Raw genomic sequence first — 19,076 nt, 5'->3', positions numbered from 1 at the left:
AAATATCAAAAAGTGCAAATTAATAAAAACTGAGATCTCTATTCTATAGTAATATTTAATATAGCATTTTTCTCTGTGCATGCTAATATTTCATTTAAACACAATAAGGGTCAATTATGAACGTGAGAAAAATAGACACAAATGTTTGTTGTTTTGTGACTGCGTGCTCCTATCTTGTTACATCCCCATATGCACACAGTATATGTTTAGGATTCCGGCTGCCAGAATACCGACGGCAGCATCCCGAAAGGATCAGGACCCTGACGGCGGACAGGGAGGGTTAGGGGATAGAAGAGGTAGGTGCTCAGGATGCTGAACTCACCCGTGTCAGGTTTGCCGCCATTGTGATGCTGGTGTCGGTCTAATGACTGCCGGCATCCCAACTGCCAGCATTTAATACTGACTCCATGCACACGAAAGGATGATGGTGAGCTCAGTTTTCACATATCATGATGGACGAAGTGGGCTGAGTATATAAGAATACCTCCCAACATGACCCTCTCCAGTAGGGACACAATGCTCTGCTTCTGGACTTTTCTCTTAACGTATGATTTCCGACACCTGTGCTGAGACACCTTTCTTATCCATTAACCTGTTCAACACAGGTGCCGGCAATCATACATTATGAGGGAAGTCCATGAGCAGAACATTTTGTCCCTCCTGGAGAGGGTCATGTTGGGAGGAATGGTATAAAGTGCCCCATACACCTCTGCGACATGTCCCTCTGACATGTCACAGGCGATCACCCCGGCAGCCTTCCGGGGGGCAGGATCGCCCAAGATACATCGTATGCTGTCCTTTTGCATACGATATATCTTGGGGGATCCTGGCCGATCCCAGCCACTCCTGCGGGGTCGGACCAGATTGAATGTGCAGCACATTCAATCTGGAGGATCCGATCCGATGCTCACGGGAACGCGCATCGGATCAGATCGGAAACACCTCCAAAATGCCCAATTTCATCCGATATATCGGGCCAAATGCCCGAAATCGGATGAAATCGGGCATTATTGTCCTAGTATATGGGGCCCTTAAGACAGGAATAGCAATATGCCTGGTTTTAATCACAAAGGCATTCGCACCACAGCATTGTGCATTTGCATTTTGCACTCTAGTAAGTGAGCTTTAATGTCAGTAACTAACAAAAAGAAAAACGTGGAGGAAATAGTATTCTTTACAGTGCAGTTCTGACCTTGGTTCTGCCTGAATGCTTATCTCTGTTCATTCCGAATTAAAATAACTATGATTTTAAATGTTTATTAGGAATAATACGCACCCCTTATTTTTTTCCCCCATGATTGAAGATTTGGAAAGCTTCCTTTAATTATCCTGAATTTGCCCCTGGCCTCCCTTCCCCCCTGCACCTGTATGACAGACAGGCAGCAGCGGCAGGCGCTTTCATTCTTCAGCACTGCCCCCTCCTTCCCTTCTCTCCTGTGGACATTATGGCCCTCATTCCGAGTTGTTCGCTCGGTATTTTTCATCGCATCGCAGTGAAAATCCGCTTAGTACGCATGCGCAATGTTCGCACTGCGACTGCGCCAAGTAACTTTACTATGAAGAAAGTATTTTTACTCACGGCTTTTTCTTCGCTCCGGCGATCGTAATGTGATTGACAGGAAATGGGTGTTACTGGGCGGAAACACGGCGTTTCAGGGGCGTGTGGCTGAAAACGCTACCGTTTCCGGAAAAAACGCAGGAGTGGCCGGAGAAACGGTGGGAGTGCCTGGGCGAACGCTGGGTGTGTTTGTGACGTCAACCAGGAACGACAAGCACTGAAATGATCGCACAGGCAGAGTAAGTCTGGAGCTACTCTGAAACTGCTAAGTAGTTAGTAATCGCATTATTGCGAATACATCGGTCGCAATTTTAAGAAGCTAAGATTCACTCCCAGTAGGCGGCGGCTTAGCGTGTGTAACTCTGCTAAATTCGCCTTGCGACCGATCAACTCGGAATGAGGGCCTATGTGTAAGGGACACTACTAAGGTAGGTATCATGTGTAAGAGGCACTAGTCCTTTGGACATTATGTGTATTAGGGGCACTACTACTGTGGGCATTATGTCTATAAGCAGCATTACTACTGTGGAAATTATGTGTAAGGGTCACTACTACTGTGGACATTTTGTGTAACGGCCACCTTTACTGTAGACATTATGGGAGAAATTCAGACCTGATCGCTTGGCTGCGTTTTTTGCTGTCCTGCGATCAGATAGTCACCGCCCACAGGGGAGTGTATTTTCGCTGTGCAAGTCTCTGCACAGCCCAGGACTTACTCTTCCAGTGCGACTGACTCCTGCTGATCAGGGCCGGAGCTGACGTCAGACACCCTCCCTCAAAACGCTCGAGCCCGCTTGCGTTTTTCCGGACACTCCCTGAAAACGGTCAGTTGCCACCCACAAATGGCCTCTTCCTGTCAATCACCTTGTGAATGCCCGTGCGAATGGATCCTTCTCACCATCCCGTCGCTGACCGCCAATGCCCGTTGTAACCATCCAATGCACCTGCGCAATGCGACTCAGACGCATGCGCAGTTCGGATCTGATTGCCCCCTGTGCGAAAATGCACAGCAGCGATCAGATCTGAATGACCCCCAATGTGTATAAGGGGTATGACTGTGGGTATTGTGTATAAGGTACATTACAGTGTGATGTAACGTGTATAAGGGGTACTACTGTGTGGTGTAACATGTGTAAGGGGCATTACTGTGTGATGTAACGTAAATAAGGGACACTACTGTGTGGTGTAATATGAATCAGGGGCACTATGTGCAGTGTTATGTGAGTAAGATTGTGCTTCTGTGTGGCGTAATTAGAATTGGGGATACTATTATTTGGCCACGTCCCTTTCTTGTGAGACCACACCACTTTTTGCGACGCGTGCCTTCAGCGTATGCTGTCCCTTAAGTATGGGAGAGAGGGGGCAAATTTTTAGTTTGCAGGGAGGCGCCAGACACCCTAGCACCGGCCCTGCATATGGGGTTAACATACCGCCCATCAGGATCCCGGCTGTCTCAATACAGAGGCCGGGATCCCAACAGGGGTACTATACCGGCGAGGTAGGTGATTCCCCCTCAGTGGGTGTCCACAACACCCATAGAATGAGAATAGAACCTGTGGTAAGCTAAGGTCGCCACTGAGCCCACATCATGACGATCGCAGCAAGCCCGCATACCAGTGCAAAACTCGTATATCAGCTAAGACAACCAGTCAAACGAGGACCTATGTATAAATAAGTGCAATTGTAATATTAGATCCAAACAGTAAATTAGTTAGCTGTGCAGTGCTCAATATATGCATTCTCACAAAAGCAGCTGAAGTGTAATTGTAGCATTGAGTATATAATAGTATATGGCCACAAGATGGCAGTACGACACTGCGCATGGATCAAACAGCCGTACCGAACTGTTATATCAGTTAAATTTATTATTATTTATTTATTTATTACCAGTTATTTATATAGCGCACACATATTCCGCAGCGCTTTACAGAGAATTGGCCATTCACATCAGTCCCTGCCCCAGTGGAGCTTACAATCTATATTCCCTATCACATGTACACACAGACACATTCATGCTAGGGTTAATTTTTGTTGGGAGCCAATTAACCTACCAGTATATTTTTGGATTATGGGAGGAAACCGGAGCACCCGGAGGAAACCCACACAAGTACGGGGAGAATATACAAACTCCACACAGTTAGGGTCATGGTGGGAATTGAACCCATGACCTCAGTGCTGTGAGGCAGTAATGCTAACCATTACACCATCCGTACACCTAGTCAAGTGGAAAAAGGGACAGCAATGAGTAGAATCTTAATATTAAGCTTATACAATATCTAAGGTAACAAGGCAGTGGTCAATAGGTGTACTATTGAGGAGTAATGTAGTATAATTATACCGCTATGGGCCCGATTCAGGTTGAATCGCAAAACGCGATCCAACCGCAAAAATTCCGAAAAGGAAGGGAGCGCATGCGCAGTGTCCTTCCTGCGCATGAGCACGTCCTGCACATGTACTTAGCAGAATTTGCAATCCTTACTGAATCGGGCCCAATGTATGTAGAAATGAGGACTGGCCACAAGGTGGCAGGTCAGCTCTTCAAATAAATGATATTGCAGAACAAAACTGTGATACCAGCTACTGTAATTCAGTTATTCGGCACCCGTGAGAAGAAATTTGGGGATAATTATGACACTGTAAAAGCGATAAATTTAAGAGACCATAAAGTGGCAAGATAACTTATCAAGAATATTGGTACAACAATAAGTGAAATCTCGCCGTGAGGCTTACAGAGTACATAAAATAATAAAGTAATATAATCTCATGCAAATACCAACCCCCCAGTAAAACAGTCAGTGAGATCGATTCAAAAACAGAGCAGGTGAAGGAACTAAGGCAGTCCAAAAAACAAATCCAGCATAGAATTCCTAATATGAAAGACGCAGAAATCCCAGATGTGCAAATGGCGGCTTCCCCCTATTTTCAGGAGTTGGCCAAAGCCATGAAAGTACCAGAAAAAAGGAAAGAGCAAGAACAGCCAGGAGGTTGGGAATGAAAAGTAAGTACTGGGAGGGCAAGGGCAACACACAAGGAGGGAAGGACCAGAGTAGGGTGTCTATTCATAAAGACAATTAAAAATGAATTTTTACTTATTGTAACAAATTGTTGCATTGGTTCGATGCGATGTATAGCTGGGATAAGTAGCAATTCACATATACTCACCTCTTGTCAGGTCTGTAACTTTGTCTGTTCCCGGAGAGGGCACTAGTGGGTCAGTGGTGGTGCGGTAGAGGAAACGAGGAGGCTGTAGAAGATTCCTGCGCATGTGCGCAATGATATTTATTTAGCACACAGAGGTATGACAGTCACTGAAGCACAATAACAATACCGATGGTTTGAGCAAAGAAGCTGATAGAGGTATAACAACAGTCACAGGTGATAATCTGCATACCAGTTAAATGAACAACAGTGATGACCGGCCTGGAAGCCAATGGCAAACATCAATGGTCGACTTGGAAGTCGGTGATAACAGGATCAAATTTGCAAATGATGATAATGCAACTGATGACAGTGAACACAGGCAATAGTAACTCCGGTAATTAGTCTGGAAACCAACAGCAGTAGATTCACACAGTCTGTATATATGCACAAGTCCACAAAGCCAAGCAAGGCAAAAGCAGGAGACAGTTTGTAAATTGCAAGCTGGTTGTTTTAAGTGCCAGATGGAATAGCACAGTGCTGAACGCAGATAACACACAGGTGAGAATGGTAAGTAGCACCTGGAGAGAGTCTCTTACTGCATGCAGAGCTGGATGGCTGGAGCCTGTAGTTCCACGGAGACACTGGAGCAAGGAAATCACTGGAGACAGAAGACTGGAGCCAGGAGACGCTGTACTCTGGATGTGACGCATTGTTCAAGGCGATTAGACTGAGCTGATGTTCTGGATTTATACCCCTTGGTCAGCAGGCATTGGATGCTGGAATCATGTGTGCAGACACAGGGCAGGATTGGGTGTTTGCAGGTCAGCTGACCGCAAGTGTCATGGCGGCGCCCATGCTGCACAGATGGTGGGTACACACTAGATGCCCTTCAGGGGTACACAAGGACAATGGGCACCATGCCCGCGGACAGAGCATTCATGCAGCCGCAGACTGGGGCCGTGACCTCTGGAGGCCTGCACACCAGCGTGTTGGTAAGTGAGATGCCACTGTACGCCAATTCCTGACACCTCTCCAGCGAAGTGCTGTCAAGTGGTGTCAAGGGCTCCAGCCACGCTGTCTCCTCCAGCGCCCCCCTCCTGCGATGTGCAGAGTCAACAAGCGGGTCCCTCTGCGCATGTGCCTCTGGCTGACTTCCCGGCACGCCGTAGTGGCTGCTGGGAGGTCAGGGGGGGAGAGCTAGTGCCACGTGCGGACACAGAGCAGAGAGCATTGAGCTTCCCTACAGGTACTGCACAGCAGTTCCTGTTACATCATCCTGAGGTGAAACGTACGTCGAGAGACGTCCTTCGGTGACGTCATCGCGGCAACGCCCAGTCCGGAAGCGGGCGGCCGCATCCATCACTGCCAGCGGGTGAACGCCGGGGGATTCCTGGACAACACTGGCCGCACACATTGCGGTTGTGGTAATATACTCTAGACCACCAGGATTTGACCATTTCCTCTCCCCCAGAACGACCTGCTCCTGCAGCAGTATTGTATAGCTACAGGAGCTTTGTATATAGTACTCACAGGACTATTCACAATTTATACCTTATTACTTCCCCGCTCATGCCCCAATGGACATCAATCAGATTTATGCTATTCGTTTCTTACATTAATGTATTTTTCTATTGCATGTTTTTATTAACAGCAGCAATTGATTGTAAATTATTTTCTAATGTTATGTCAGTCCTCAAGAGGATGCAATAAGGTTCAATGCATTTATTGTGAGCCAGCCTTGAGCTCTAAACCTATATCCTTTCATTCATTCATTTGTTCCTGTACTTATGGAGCAAGCAACAGTGCACATTTTTGTTTTTGTTTTCTAATTCTTTGTGAGCCAGCCTTGAGCTCTCAATTTACTGTGTGGTTCTCTCCTATTATGTAAGCAACCCTGCATCTACAGAGCATAATTTAGTTATCTAATTATATATTTTCTCTGTGAACACATTATCTATAATGCTTCACATTTTCTGTGAGTATATCATCCACAATGTCACATAGCGATTCTTTGAACTTTTGGAGGTGTTCTCTATAATTATTTATCATTATCAGATCTCCCATTTGGAGACATATATACTCAACATCTTTCCATTGTATCGATATTTCCCTTTTCTTTCTACTTTATTTATTCCCCACACACACACTCTTCTGGAAATACCATTTCAGACCATTTTAGTCTTGATTCATGTAAAGTACAGTAAGCAGAGTGTGATCCTTCTCCTTCATTAACGGCCCACGGCCATACTACCCTGAATACGCCCGATCTTGTCCGATCTCGGAAGCTAAGCAGGTATGGCCTGGTCAGTACTAGGAAGGGGAACCTCCTGAGAATACCAGGTGCAGTGGGCCATTTTTAAGGAAAAGACCTGCCCTATATCCCACAAACCCCCACACACTCTCTCATCTGGAAAAACCATCTCAGACTATCATGGTACCGATTTATGTAGAGTACAGAAAATAGAAGTGTTTTTTTCCTTTCTTTTCCCTCCAATAACGGCCCACTGCCATACTACCCTGAATACGCCCGATCTTGTCCGATCTCGGAAGCTAAGCAGGCATGGCCTGGTCAGTACTAGGACGGGAAACCTCCTAAAAATACCAGGTGCAGTGCCCCCCCCCCTTCTTTCACCAAGGGAAGCCCTATTGCATTCTTCGTTCCACCCTTCTTGCATTTATCTTGAGTCCTACCTTGACTAACCTCAGAATCTTGCATATATTGTCCTACTATTGATATCCATATTTCAGGCATGTACAGTGACCTCTTGGATACCCTGGATCCTAAGAAACCATTTGGTATCCTTAACCATCCCTCTGATATTTCACCTTCCCAATTATCTTGTACCTCATTTGTTAAAAAGTTTAAACAAGATTTTTACATAAATAGATAACACTAGACACGAGTCCCAATTTCTTGTCCAAAGGTTTTTTTATTCAAGGATTAATTAAAGGTTATGTTTTAATATTTTTCATTACACATACTATTTCTACTATAACAAATGAGTGCTCCCAAACAAGGGTTTTTTTGTCTTTTTCTCCTGCCTTTTCCAATTTTACGTCATCCTGAGAACCTGAACTCCATGGAGAAGTGGAAAGACTTCCCCATGGTAACCCACTCTGTGAATTACAGTATGCAGAGAAAAGCCCTGTTTAACGCAAAACAGGGCTTTTCTCTGCTTTATGAATAGACCCCTAGGGGAGAGAGGAATAACGTAAAAGGGGTGTTAATAGAAAGTGAGTGGTCTATTCATGTAGCAGACATGCTTACCACAGTTCACAGAGTGGGTTACCGTGGTTAAATCCTATATAACACACACTGCGGCCCACTCACATCTCTTGACCCAACACATATATTGCTCTATCTTCCACCTTGCCATACCCCCAAACATACTGCCAAACTGAATCAAGGTGTCAGTTTGCTCGCTACTGGAAACCACTTAACCCCCCCATCCAAACAAGGGGTGGTGAATAGTGTGTGGTTCATGTCCCACATGGAGTATATTACGGGGCTCCTCAACAACAGCATCTATAAATTTCACACAGTTTGGGCCCTTTGGATTGCATGCCTGGCTCATGTTGAACAGTCAGGTAACTCCCCTACCTTGTTCTTGCCTTCCCACATCCCTTCCATAACCCTCCCCTTCCTCCCTGCACACCTCCCCATCCTATCCTTTATACCTTTTCCTATTCTCTCCATGTGGATCACTCCCCATCCAAACAACCACCACCACTGTAAAGGTGCATACACACGGTGAGATTTTGACTGTGTCCAATTTTGACTATGCGATTTTCCTTGAACTGCCCGAAGCCCAGAACCACCAATTTTGACTAGACAGTATATACTTTCGATTTCGACTATGTGCGATTTTGGTTATGTCCAATTTTTACAGCTCATTTGAATAGTGGGATGATATTACAGGGGGGTGGGAGTGTGTAAATAAATAGTGGTGGACATTTTAACAGTGCATTTATGTTCTGTGGATAGTTTAGTCAGGTTTTAGTCTAATTTGTTGGTTTTAAATAAATTACGTCTGTTCAAAGGTTCTGTTGTGTTTTTTTTACTTGTAGGTGAATTAGAGTTGTAAGCCTGATTGTATTTTAAAGAAAAACTTACTTGACCCTTATCTGGAAATTTAAATGTATAAAGGTATTGGAGATACCTGCTGCAGTCCCTTCTACTTACATTTGGGAGGTACTTAATATTTTCAACTATCCCCTGAAAACTGTTGTTTTTGGGGAACTAGCAGCAAATATTAAATGATACATTGGCTCCAAGGGTTGGGTATGCTTTGCCAGCGGCTGGGATCCCGGCGGTCAGCATCCTGACGACAGGATCCCGGCCACCAGAATGCCAGCAGGGGGGGTGAGTGCAACAAAGCAAGTTCTATTCCCACTCTATGGATTTCGTGGACACCCACAGGTGGGAATAGTACCTGTTAGCCGGCATGCCAACTGTCGGCATTTTTAGCGGTCAGGATTCTCGGCTCCATAATATCTCGCTGACCCTTTCATTTTTACAAAAATATGTTACAAAAAATTACATTTGCATTAACAACCATTAATTAAACAAGAAAAACACAATAACATTTTTTTTAAACAACTTTATGAATCAAAACATTTAAGAAAATCGCATATTCTGGTCTGGATTCATTAAATGTATCATGAAAACAAGTGCCTTTTTAGCATGGACTATGCCAACAGTAAACAGTAGAGGAATTAGGCATATCCAGAGGTGGATTGGCCATAGGGCTCACAGGGAAGATTCCCGGTTGGCCTGTTTTGTTTGAGGACATGTGGTCCTTTTTTATAGACTTAATGAATAAGATGTTAAATAATTTGCATATATGAAAATTACTTTGCCACTTAGCCTGTGATTGCAGATGATCTAGTGTATGCTCTGTCTGCCTGCTTGGCTGACATATAAGATTGAGTGAATAGTGATTGGGATACAGTTGGTGTAATAAGCAAGAAAAGATATATTTCTAAAGAATTATATAGTTTCCTAAATTCTGAAGGAGTATCATATAATGTGCTCATAATATTTAATTTTATTTCTTTTTAACTTCCCCCTTGATGCTGGACATGCCCACTATCTGGAAAGTTTTGGGGGGGGGGGTGCTGCTGCCACTAGTACAAATTTTTCCAGTGCTGCTTTTTGTTCCCAATCCGCCCCTGGGCATATCCAACAGAATATCAAATATAGTAGAGGCAAATACAGTGCTGCCACCACACACTGGGTAAAGAAGAAGAAGTGCAAATTTCCAAATAGTGTTTTTAAAAGGAACACAAGAAATGCAGAGATGACAAGTCCGGGACAATGAGGTCAAGAAACCAACGCTGTGGTACTAATGACCTAAATACAGTTCACTTAAGAGCAAGAGTTTAGGATAAGGTCAACAACAATTTTTTAAACACAACTAAATACAACGGTTTGAAGAAAAATGAATTATAAATTAAGCAAACAAGATTCATCCAGTACAGTGGACAGTATACTTAGCATGTCTGAATACATGCCACTGGACGTAGTGCTGGGATGGGTGGAGGGGGTGGATGTGTGGGACCTGGTGAAAAACAGCTTGATTGTTGAGAAGGGTCTCCCGGTGCATAATGCATGGATTGGTGATGTTGGTGGGGGCACATTTGGGAGATGGCGTCTGGCATATGGTGTTATCTCACGCTTTGTCAAAAGATCCGTCATTTGTGCGTGAGGTACAGTAGCATCAAGAACCAGATGATTGCAGATCTTCTTTTGAGCATCCTTCATCAGTCGAATCTCTGCCGCAATGTAATTGTAAAAACATTGCTTCAAGTCCGGGGTGTTTAAAAAACTGTTGTGAGCTGGATGAGGCAGAAGTAGGCTTCTTGGATGACCTCTGCTATTTTGGGGGTGGTGGCTGTGGGGTTGGCTCATCCACAGGGTTGTCCACTTCAGTTGCCTTGCTCATGGTAGGATCCACTTCCAGCTCCGATGTAATATCCTGCAATATAAAAATATAAAACAAAAATTTACTCCATGTTAAAATGTGTGGGTACAATACAATACAAATGTGTGTGTGTGTGTGTGTACTTACCAGATCCAGACTCTCCAATGCTTCTTCTTCCACAAGAATTGGAGAATACAGTTGCAGATTAAACTGTCACCTTATCCTTGGCTCTTGTTCAAAAGTGAAATTCATGAGGTCCTAATACCACAGCGTTGGCTTGTAAACCTCATCCGTCCCGGCTCCTGCACGTTGCGAATCCATGTACTTCTTGTGCTCCTTCAAAAACACTGTTCGTAAATTTGCGATCTTCTTCTTTGCCTAATTTGGGACCACAGCACTGTTCCTGGCTCTACTGTATCGAATAATCTGTTAGTATGCCCGATTCTTCTTTGTCCTGTAGGCATAACCCGCACTTTTTACGTTCCACAGACACTCGTTCTTGTGATACAATTCAATGAACACTGTAATGCCCATTGGACATTATAAACTGACGATTTTCCCCCAAAAAAATACGCTCAGAAATTGTCGGGGGGGAGGGGGGGGGGGGGGGGTTATGAGTAAATTAGGTGAAGAACATGAATTTAACCCTATCCAAAATTATTTTTGTTAAAAAAAAAGAAAAAACAGCAATGATCGGTAGCATGGCAAAACTGAGGGCTGGGTGCTAGAAGGCAGAGGGACCTTTGTGTCCCTCTGACAGCAGCAGCGGAAGGGATGTTTCCCTTCACTGCCACTGCTAACACTGTTTATCTGACTGGTCACATCCTGTGAGACTAGGTCAGATAAAGCACTTGCAGGCGTGGTCGCATCTGATGCGACCATGCCAGGCAAGTGGTTAAAGACTGTTATGCCCATTACACATAATTACACAACATTATGCCCTTTACACATTATTACACACCATAATGCCTATTACACATTATGCTGCACACCGTAATGCCCATTACACATTATGCTACACACCGTTATGCCCATTACACATAATTACACAGCATTATGTCCATTACACATTATTACACACCATAATGCCCATTACACATAATGCTACACATCGCAATGCCCATTACATATTATTACACACTGTAATGCCCAGTGCTTGTTCCCATGTGCCTCCCATAATAATTGGTGTACAGTGGCACTTGTGTATACAGCCCACTTTTCATGCCCCACCTGGACCCATGTGCCTCCCATAATCATTGGTGGTGTACAGTGGCAGTATACTTACTGCTTTTGGTATTGCTCCCTCCTGCACACTGCTGATGCTTGCTGTTCCTCAGCCTCCGCGCAGTGAATAAATAAAATGGGCGATGAGGAGTAGCTCTGATGACATAGATCAGTATTGCAAGCTAATATCGGTCACTACTGGAAACACGTGCGATATGCACTAGATTGTAAACAATATAGTCAAAATTGCCATGCCTGCACACAGTCTATTTTTGCTTCAGATACCGACCCTGCGGGACCACGCATCAGTATCGCAAGATGTATACACACGGTGCAATATGTGCTAACTTTTCTTACGTTTTTGACTATATAGTCAAAATTGTAAGCACGCATTGCACTGTGTGTATGCACCTTAACCACTTATCCTGATCAGTGATTGTTGTACATACCCTTTCTCCTGTAATACTGTTCTATGTTTTTCTGTCTTTGTTTATGACAATAAATATATTTATTTTATTTTAATTGTGAAAACACATGCCTTAATGCTTGCTCTCAAGAGAGGATGAAGAAAAGGCAAAACTGTGTGTGACAGTGGTGTGGGAACTGTGACACATTGGGCCTAATTGAGACCTGATCGTAGATGTGCTAAATTCAGCACATCTACGATCAATCTTCAGACATGCGAGGGGACGCCCAGCACAGGGCTAGTCTGCCCCGCATGTCAGACCCGACCCTCCCCCCAGCACAAGCGATGATTTTGTACTGGAAGAGTAGCTCCCTGCCAGCGCAGCTCCTGCGCGCTAGCAGGGAGCTACTTGGCGCTGCCTGGGTCACAGCAGCTGCATGCGTCGTCACGCAGCCCGCCCTCCAATGGTCCGGCCACGCCTGCGTTGCCTGGACCGCACCCTCTAAATGGCGGCCAAACGCAGCCGGCCCGCCCCCTCCCGCCCAGAGACCGCCTCTGCCTGTCAATCAGGCAGAGGCAATCGCAGGGCTAAGACAGCCATCGGCTGTCTGGCATGTGTCGGCACACTGGGGCGCCAGTGCATGTGCAGTTCAGATCTGATCGCTGCTATGCAAAAATGCACAGTAGCGATCAGGTCTGAATTAGCCCCTTTATTCTGATTGATGCCTGAAGCTTAGAGAAGTGGGAAAACCTTTACAATATAGGGATTAAGCAAACTATCAGAAATAGGGACAATCTTTTATAAATGGTCTGAGGATTTTATATATTGAAGAAAAGACAGTGGAAAATTCTGAGCTGAAAAAAAACAAAACTTTATTGGGGGATCAAATAATAGGAAGGAAGGCATCTTAGCAGCCTTACTAGCAGCCTTAATCAAGCACTTCAAATAAGTTAACAGTTTTATGTGTTATTTAACAGGCAACCTTAATAATATTTGTATTATATTATTATTATTATTATTATTATACATCCTCCCTGTACAGTACACATAACATCACATATCTTGTCTTTCTTTACTCTCACACCCTCCTGACACTTGGCCAACATTGCGGGGTGATCATATCATACAACCCATTAAGAACCTAGCAATCTGGTGGACCATTATGCAGTAGGTAGCATCTATCCTTGTGTATCAATGCCTATTTCCCTATAGATTGTAAGCTTGCAGGGCCTTCCTACCTCTATGTCTGTCTGTTGTTACCCAGTTTTGTTCTATTACTGTTGTTCTAATTGTAAAGCGCAACAGAATATGCTGCGCTATATAAGAAACTGTTAATAAATAAATAAATAATAATCAATATTACGTACCCTTTTGCCTACTTTTTTTTCCCTTATACTGTACAGTATATTCATATTTTGTAATAGTAGCTAACACAAAATAGTCATAGAAACTGTTCTTTTACTTACACTATTTTATCAGGTTACTACATAGGCACAGAGTACAGTAAATACATCATTATATTTTGAATTTACACAATTTTATTTTATTTGCACAATATTAATACGCACCTATAGTGCCATTCTGGTTACCATAATCATTGTTATAATTAGCTGAGCATGAATACAGACTACAGTCACAAAATAAACATGCCATTTTTATGGCATTAGAATTTCTTTTAAGGAATGAACAATAAATAAATATATACTATAAATATATACTTATTTTTTATATCTCTAAGGAATCAGGACTATCAGGATGGCTTGGAGAAAAACTCAGTCCACTGGAGAGTATACCCCCTGCAGCTATAGCCTTGGTGTTGTGCTTGCTGGTTGCTACATTCACAGAATGTACCAGTAATGTGGCCACTACTACGCTTTTCCTACCAATCCTGGCATCTATGGTGAGAGTTCGGTAAAGTCATATGACACATGTTCTAGACTAGCAATTTTTGAAAATTACAATACAGTACAGCACCAGTGTGACACACTAGACAATAGATGTAACTAAATTCCTGCACTATAAAAATGTAATAAACTATGACCTTGCTCACTGTCTGTACTGTAATCTAGCTCAGCCAATATTAACACTAAGCAGCACTGGAGTGTATGGATACAATGAACACAGATAGGTAAGGTCAGCTCAGACAGGCGAGTGAATGGACACAGTGGACACAGCTCAGCTCAGCCACTGGAGTAGATTCACACAGTGGACACAGATAGGTCAGCTCAGCCACTGGAGTGAATGGACACAGTGGACTGGGCATAGATAGGGCAGCTCAGCTACTGGAGGTGAATGTAGTTGTGTGACCAGCAGTCAGGAGACCACCATCACAATACTGATGCCGGGATCCCGCCCCTTAACAATCCCAATAGTCAACATGCCGACTAACAGGGACTATTTCCACTTGTGGGTGTCCACGACACCCATAGGGGCAGATGTATTAACCTGGAGAAGACATAAGGAAGGGATAAACCAGTGATAAGTGCAAGGTGATAAACACACCAGCCAATAACCCCCTAACTGTTAATTTACATATTGAGGCTGATTGGCTGGTGCGTTTATCACCTTGCATTTATCACTGGTTTATCACTTCCTTATGCCTTCTCCAGGTTAATACATCTGCCCCATAGAGTGGGAATAAAACCACTGGCAAGCGTAGCTCGCCACCGATCCCGCAAGGGTCTTCGTTGCGCTATCCCCACATGTGCGCTCGCGCCGGCCATCTCAAATCTGGGATCATGGCAGTGACAACAGTGTGAGTCAAGAGACTGTTGCTAAGGGCTATGCTGTCAGTGAGAGGAGTCATGCCGATATACCTGTCAAGATGATGTTGATGTTCTTTTATGTGTCTAACCCCACCTAATGTATTCTACAGTTTGCTACATGAAAGCTTCAATTTATATAACACGGAGAAGCTTCTAGGGAGGGAGTGGATGTTAGAATAGGAAAACACTACTTTACAGTTTCCAACATGGATCCTCCTGGGATGATTCTGTGAATATGTCTAGCATAACTGCACAATACATCTCCTTTAGATATTAGCATCACTTGTTTCTGTAATAACATTTGTCATTTCCCATCACCCAGGCAAAAGCTATAAAGCAGAACCCATTATACATCATGATGCCATGCACCCTCTCTTCCTCCTTTGCATTCATGTTACCAGTGGCCACACCACCTAATGCCATAGCTTTTTCATACGGGCAGCTCAAGGTTGTTGATATGGTAAGTATGTCATCACTTTCCTATCTTCAGCTTCTGCTTTGCTGTAAGCCAGAGCTTTCTGAGTTCTACACAAGGGAAATATCCAGCCTATTTTTTATGCTTTAGTTCTTGTATATAGTAATAATTACCTATACAGTCTATAAGTGTTTATGAACGGAGGTCACACTATCCAGTGCTGTACAGGTGGTTAGGCCATCTCTCACAGGATAACTATTAAGCATAAGTTCACATCCTGTGTTTGTAAAAAAGATGCAAATACTTTAAAATATGCAAACCTTGTCTCAAGCAGGCCTGGAATTTCATTCACCTCTGCCCCCTGGACCTGCCCTATACCTACCCTTTCCCGTTTACAGCCCTAATTCTCCATGATTCTGGACTCTACAGCACCCACCTGTATGCAATACATTTGTGGAACTACTTCAGTCCAAATTAAGACCATTTCTCATTATCTATAACATGTATAGTATCCAACTGCATAAGGACATGGTGCTATCTGTGGACCTCTGCGACTGTAGGCCCAGGGTTATGTCACCTTACTACAAATCCAGGTCTGGCACTCATGGCACAGAGGGTAAATATACTGTGTTTAGTTTACAAGACACTTGACCAAATGTTTACAGTAATGCTGAGTTTTACATAGGAATGCATGATTAGATAATAGTAGTAATAATAATAATAATCATTATCATAATAATAATAATACTTTTATGGACTGTATGATTTATTGTGCAGTGTAGAATTGAATGTATCAAAACTGTAAGTATGACTGGACCCTAAAGTGGTAAAAGAAAAGTCTTTGCACTGAGTAAAGTCCATTTGTAATACAGACACTTATGTTACGCCAATAAATGACATATTTGTTTTCATCTTCTATACAGGCCAAAGCTGGATTTATGTTGAATATCTTAGGAATACTTGTTATTACACTGGCCATTAACAGCTGGGGCTTTTATATGTTTGACCTGGGCACATTCCCTTCTTGGGCAAACTCCACAGGAAATCCATAGCAACATATTATTATTATTATTATTATGACTTCCATTTGGAGAAGACAGCTATTCAGTAAATTGATGCAGAGATTCCAGAAACTTCCGTGGATGGACGTTTCGGGGTGTATGCAATACTTTTTGGCTAATAATGGTCTCGAGGAACCTGCATACATATAGAATTCCAGCATTCATTCTCCTCAGCCCTCTGGATACATAACCACTCATGCTCTTTCCAGAAGAAAGTGACCCAGTAAGCCCTTTCTTTGTGCAAGAACAAATCATGGACAAAATGTTAATTCGCTGTTTAAAATGTCCTCATCATCGGAAGATATTCAGTTGTTTGTATATTTATTTAACTTGTCAAATAAAATTTTGATGATTCACTTTTGGCATGAGCCAGTGGCGTAGGTTTATGTTAAGAACCCAGAGGCGAGATATAATATTTAATGTCATTTCCTCCAATGTGACAAAGAAGCAATACCTTTGTATTATATTATCAAATATTATTCAGCCTAAAGCTAATCTCCTCCTTCCTTTACTCTGGCTATACACACACTCATATAATAATTTCATATTATTTTAATATGCCTATATTCCTTCATCCTCACTCACTTGATACCAATATCCCTAGCGCTGTCGGCAGATCTCCAGGAAAATGGCACTGCAGGCATTTTCCCAGTGATTTTCCTACTGCGCATGCATGAAGCGCCGAGAAAATCGTGACGCACCATTTTCCAAGTGTATACAGCGCTGCTGCTGCTGCGTCATCACAGGACTCTGAAAGGGTAAGTATTAAAAACAATGGATGCAGGGGGTGTGGTGTGGGTCCCCCTGGACTCCGGGAGCCGTGTGCATGGCACACACTGCACCCATTATAAATATGCCAGCGCAGCTAGTACTAACCCTCTTTATCTATGCATGAATTTATATGCAGTTCTTCTCCTTCAAAACAAGTATACCTACGGAAGATTATTTTTCATCACCTATAATTATCATGTAACCCTGACGAGTACCACAACTTGAGGCACTATACCAAACTAGGCACCTGTATAATACAGTATACACCATGCATGTGTAGATGTATGTAATATATTTGCTGGCATGTGTCCGGGATAGGCAGCGGCGATGTATACTACATCCGCCGCGCAGAGCCCAGGACTCGGCATTAAGCTTCCCTCTCTTAAGTCCGCCTCCAGACTACTGTGTCACTTTCCAGTAAGAGTCTGGTGGTGTGCTGATGCCGAGTCCCTGGTTCTGCACAGTGACTGCTGCTGCCGATCCCAGACACACACCAGCCCATATATTACATACATCTTCACATGTATGTGTATATGTACTTAGCATTCTCCCACAGCACAAGGAAGTCGGCGCTGCAGCCCAGGTGCTTTAGCCACCGCTGCATGTAACCCCCTTTTTTGTTTATTTCATATCATTTTTATTTTATGTTAAATACACATAAACAACCAAATCCCAATTATAGCCATTGGTGAGGCATTCAGTGAGTGTCTCCAGACAGCAACCCCCCCCCCCACCCCCCACAGGGCTCGATTATGCCTTGGGGGGTGCCCAGGGCTCTTCAGACAGGGGGGTCCCCTATGGAAGGTAGGGGATGTATATTAAATTGTATATACCTCCCAACATGTCCCATTCCAGGACAAAATGCTCTCTACCTGGACTTCCCACTTAATATATGATTGGCGTCACCTGTGTTGAACTATTTAATTGATAAGAAAGGTGTTGCAATCATAAATTAAGACGGAAATCCAGGTAGAGGGCATTTTGTCCCTCCTGGAATGGGTCATGGTGGGAGGTATGGATTGTGTATATTAAATTTAAACCATTGGTAGTTTTAACTAATAGTTTAATAATGCCTGCGTACTGTATATAGCTCCACCTAATTGAAAGACAACTATTTTATAAACTTTTCTTGTAGTGGAACAAACACAACTTAACCTTAAAATACACATAGAAAAATAAAATAATTTATCTTGTCACATGCAAGAATAACAGCAGCCTCTGTACTACTTACACATTGGGGCAGGACTCAGGAGGACTTTCTGTGTGTGTCTCTATGTCTAGACCCAAATGGTTTAGTTGCATAACAGGAGATGGGATCCCTGTGTCACTTACAGCTCTCTCGACCCTCCTATCTCCCTTCTGGTCAGAAAGCTCTGTCGATAGCTCATGAAACATGATATTCCTGTGTCTCTGTCTGCACTGCAAACTGTCCTGCTCACATTCTGGCTGCTGTTTTTGCTGCTGCTTAAGTGGGAAAGCTAGTGAAGTCAGTGTGCTCTGGCTGGGAGGGGCCACTGACAAAAGGGGGTTTAGGGTACAGTATGCCCTGCTTCACCCCCTTAATCTGGCTATGCATCCCTTGCTTACCCCCAGAACATGGCACACTGGCTGAGAGATATTAGAGATGAGCGGGTTCGGTTTCTCTGAATCCGAACCCGCCCGAACTTCATGTTTTTTTACACGGGTCCGAGCGACTCGGATCTTCCCGCCTTGCTCGGTTAACCCGAGCGCGCCCGAACGTCATCATCACGCTGTCGGATTCTCGCGAGGCTCGGATTCTATCGCGAGACTCGGATTCTATATAAGGAGC

General features: G+C 43.6%; 1 protein-coding gene and 2 pseudogenes across 1 annotated transcript in view; all 3 read left to right on the top strand.

Moving 5' to 3' along the window:
- LOC135051349 (solute carrier family 13 member 2-like) overlaps positions 1–16,778 on the top strand; it is a 257,947-nt gene extending 241,169 nt beyond the window's left edge. Inside the window, exons 10-12 of the mRNA XM_063957395.1 lie at positions 13,993–14,154; positions 15,342–15,479; positions 16,358–16,778. Of these exons, the coding sequence (XP_063813465.1) occupies positions 13,993–14,154; positions 15,342–15,479; positions 16,358–16,486 (429 nt within the window). The 3' untranslated portion in view covers positions 16,487–16,778. The remainder of the gene's footprint in view (positions 1–13,992; positions 14,155–15,341; positions 15,480–16,357) is intronic.
- On the top strand, positions 6,934–7,051 carry LOC135052728 (5S ribosomal RNA; annotated as a pseudogene).
- On the top strand, positions 7,199–7,316 carry LOC135052332 (5S ribosomal RNA; annotated as a pseudogene).
- Positions 16,779–19,076: the final 2,298 nt, after the last annotated feature.

This window comes from Pseudophryne corroboree, chromosome 2 (assembly GCF_028390025.1).
Source record: "Pseudophryne corroboree isolate aPseCor3 chromosome 2, aPseCor3.hap2, whole genome shotgun sequence".
NCBI classification, from domain to species: Eukaryota; Metazoa; Chordata; class Amphibia; order Anura; family Myobatrachidae; genus Pseudophryne; species Pseudophryne corroboree.
This window is presented reverse-complemented; position numbering and strand designations above follow the sequence as displayed.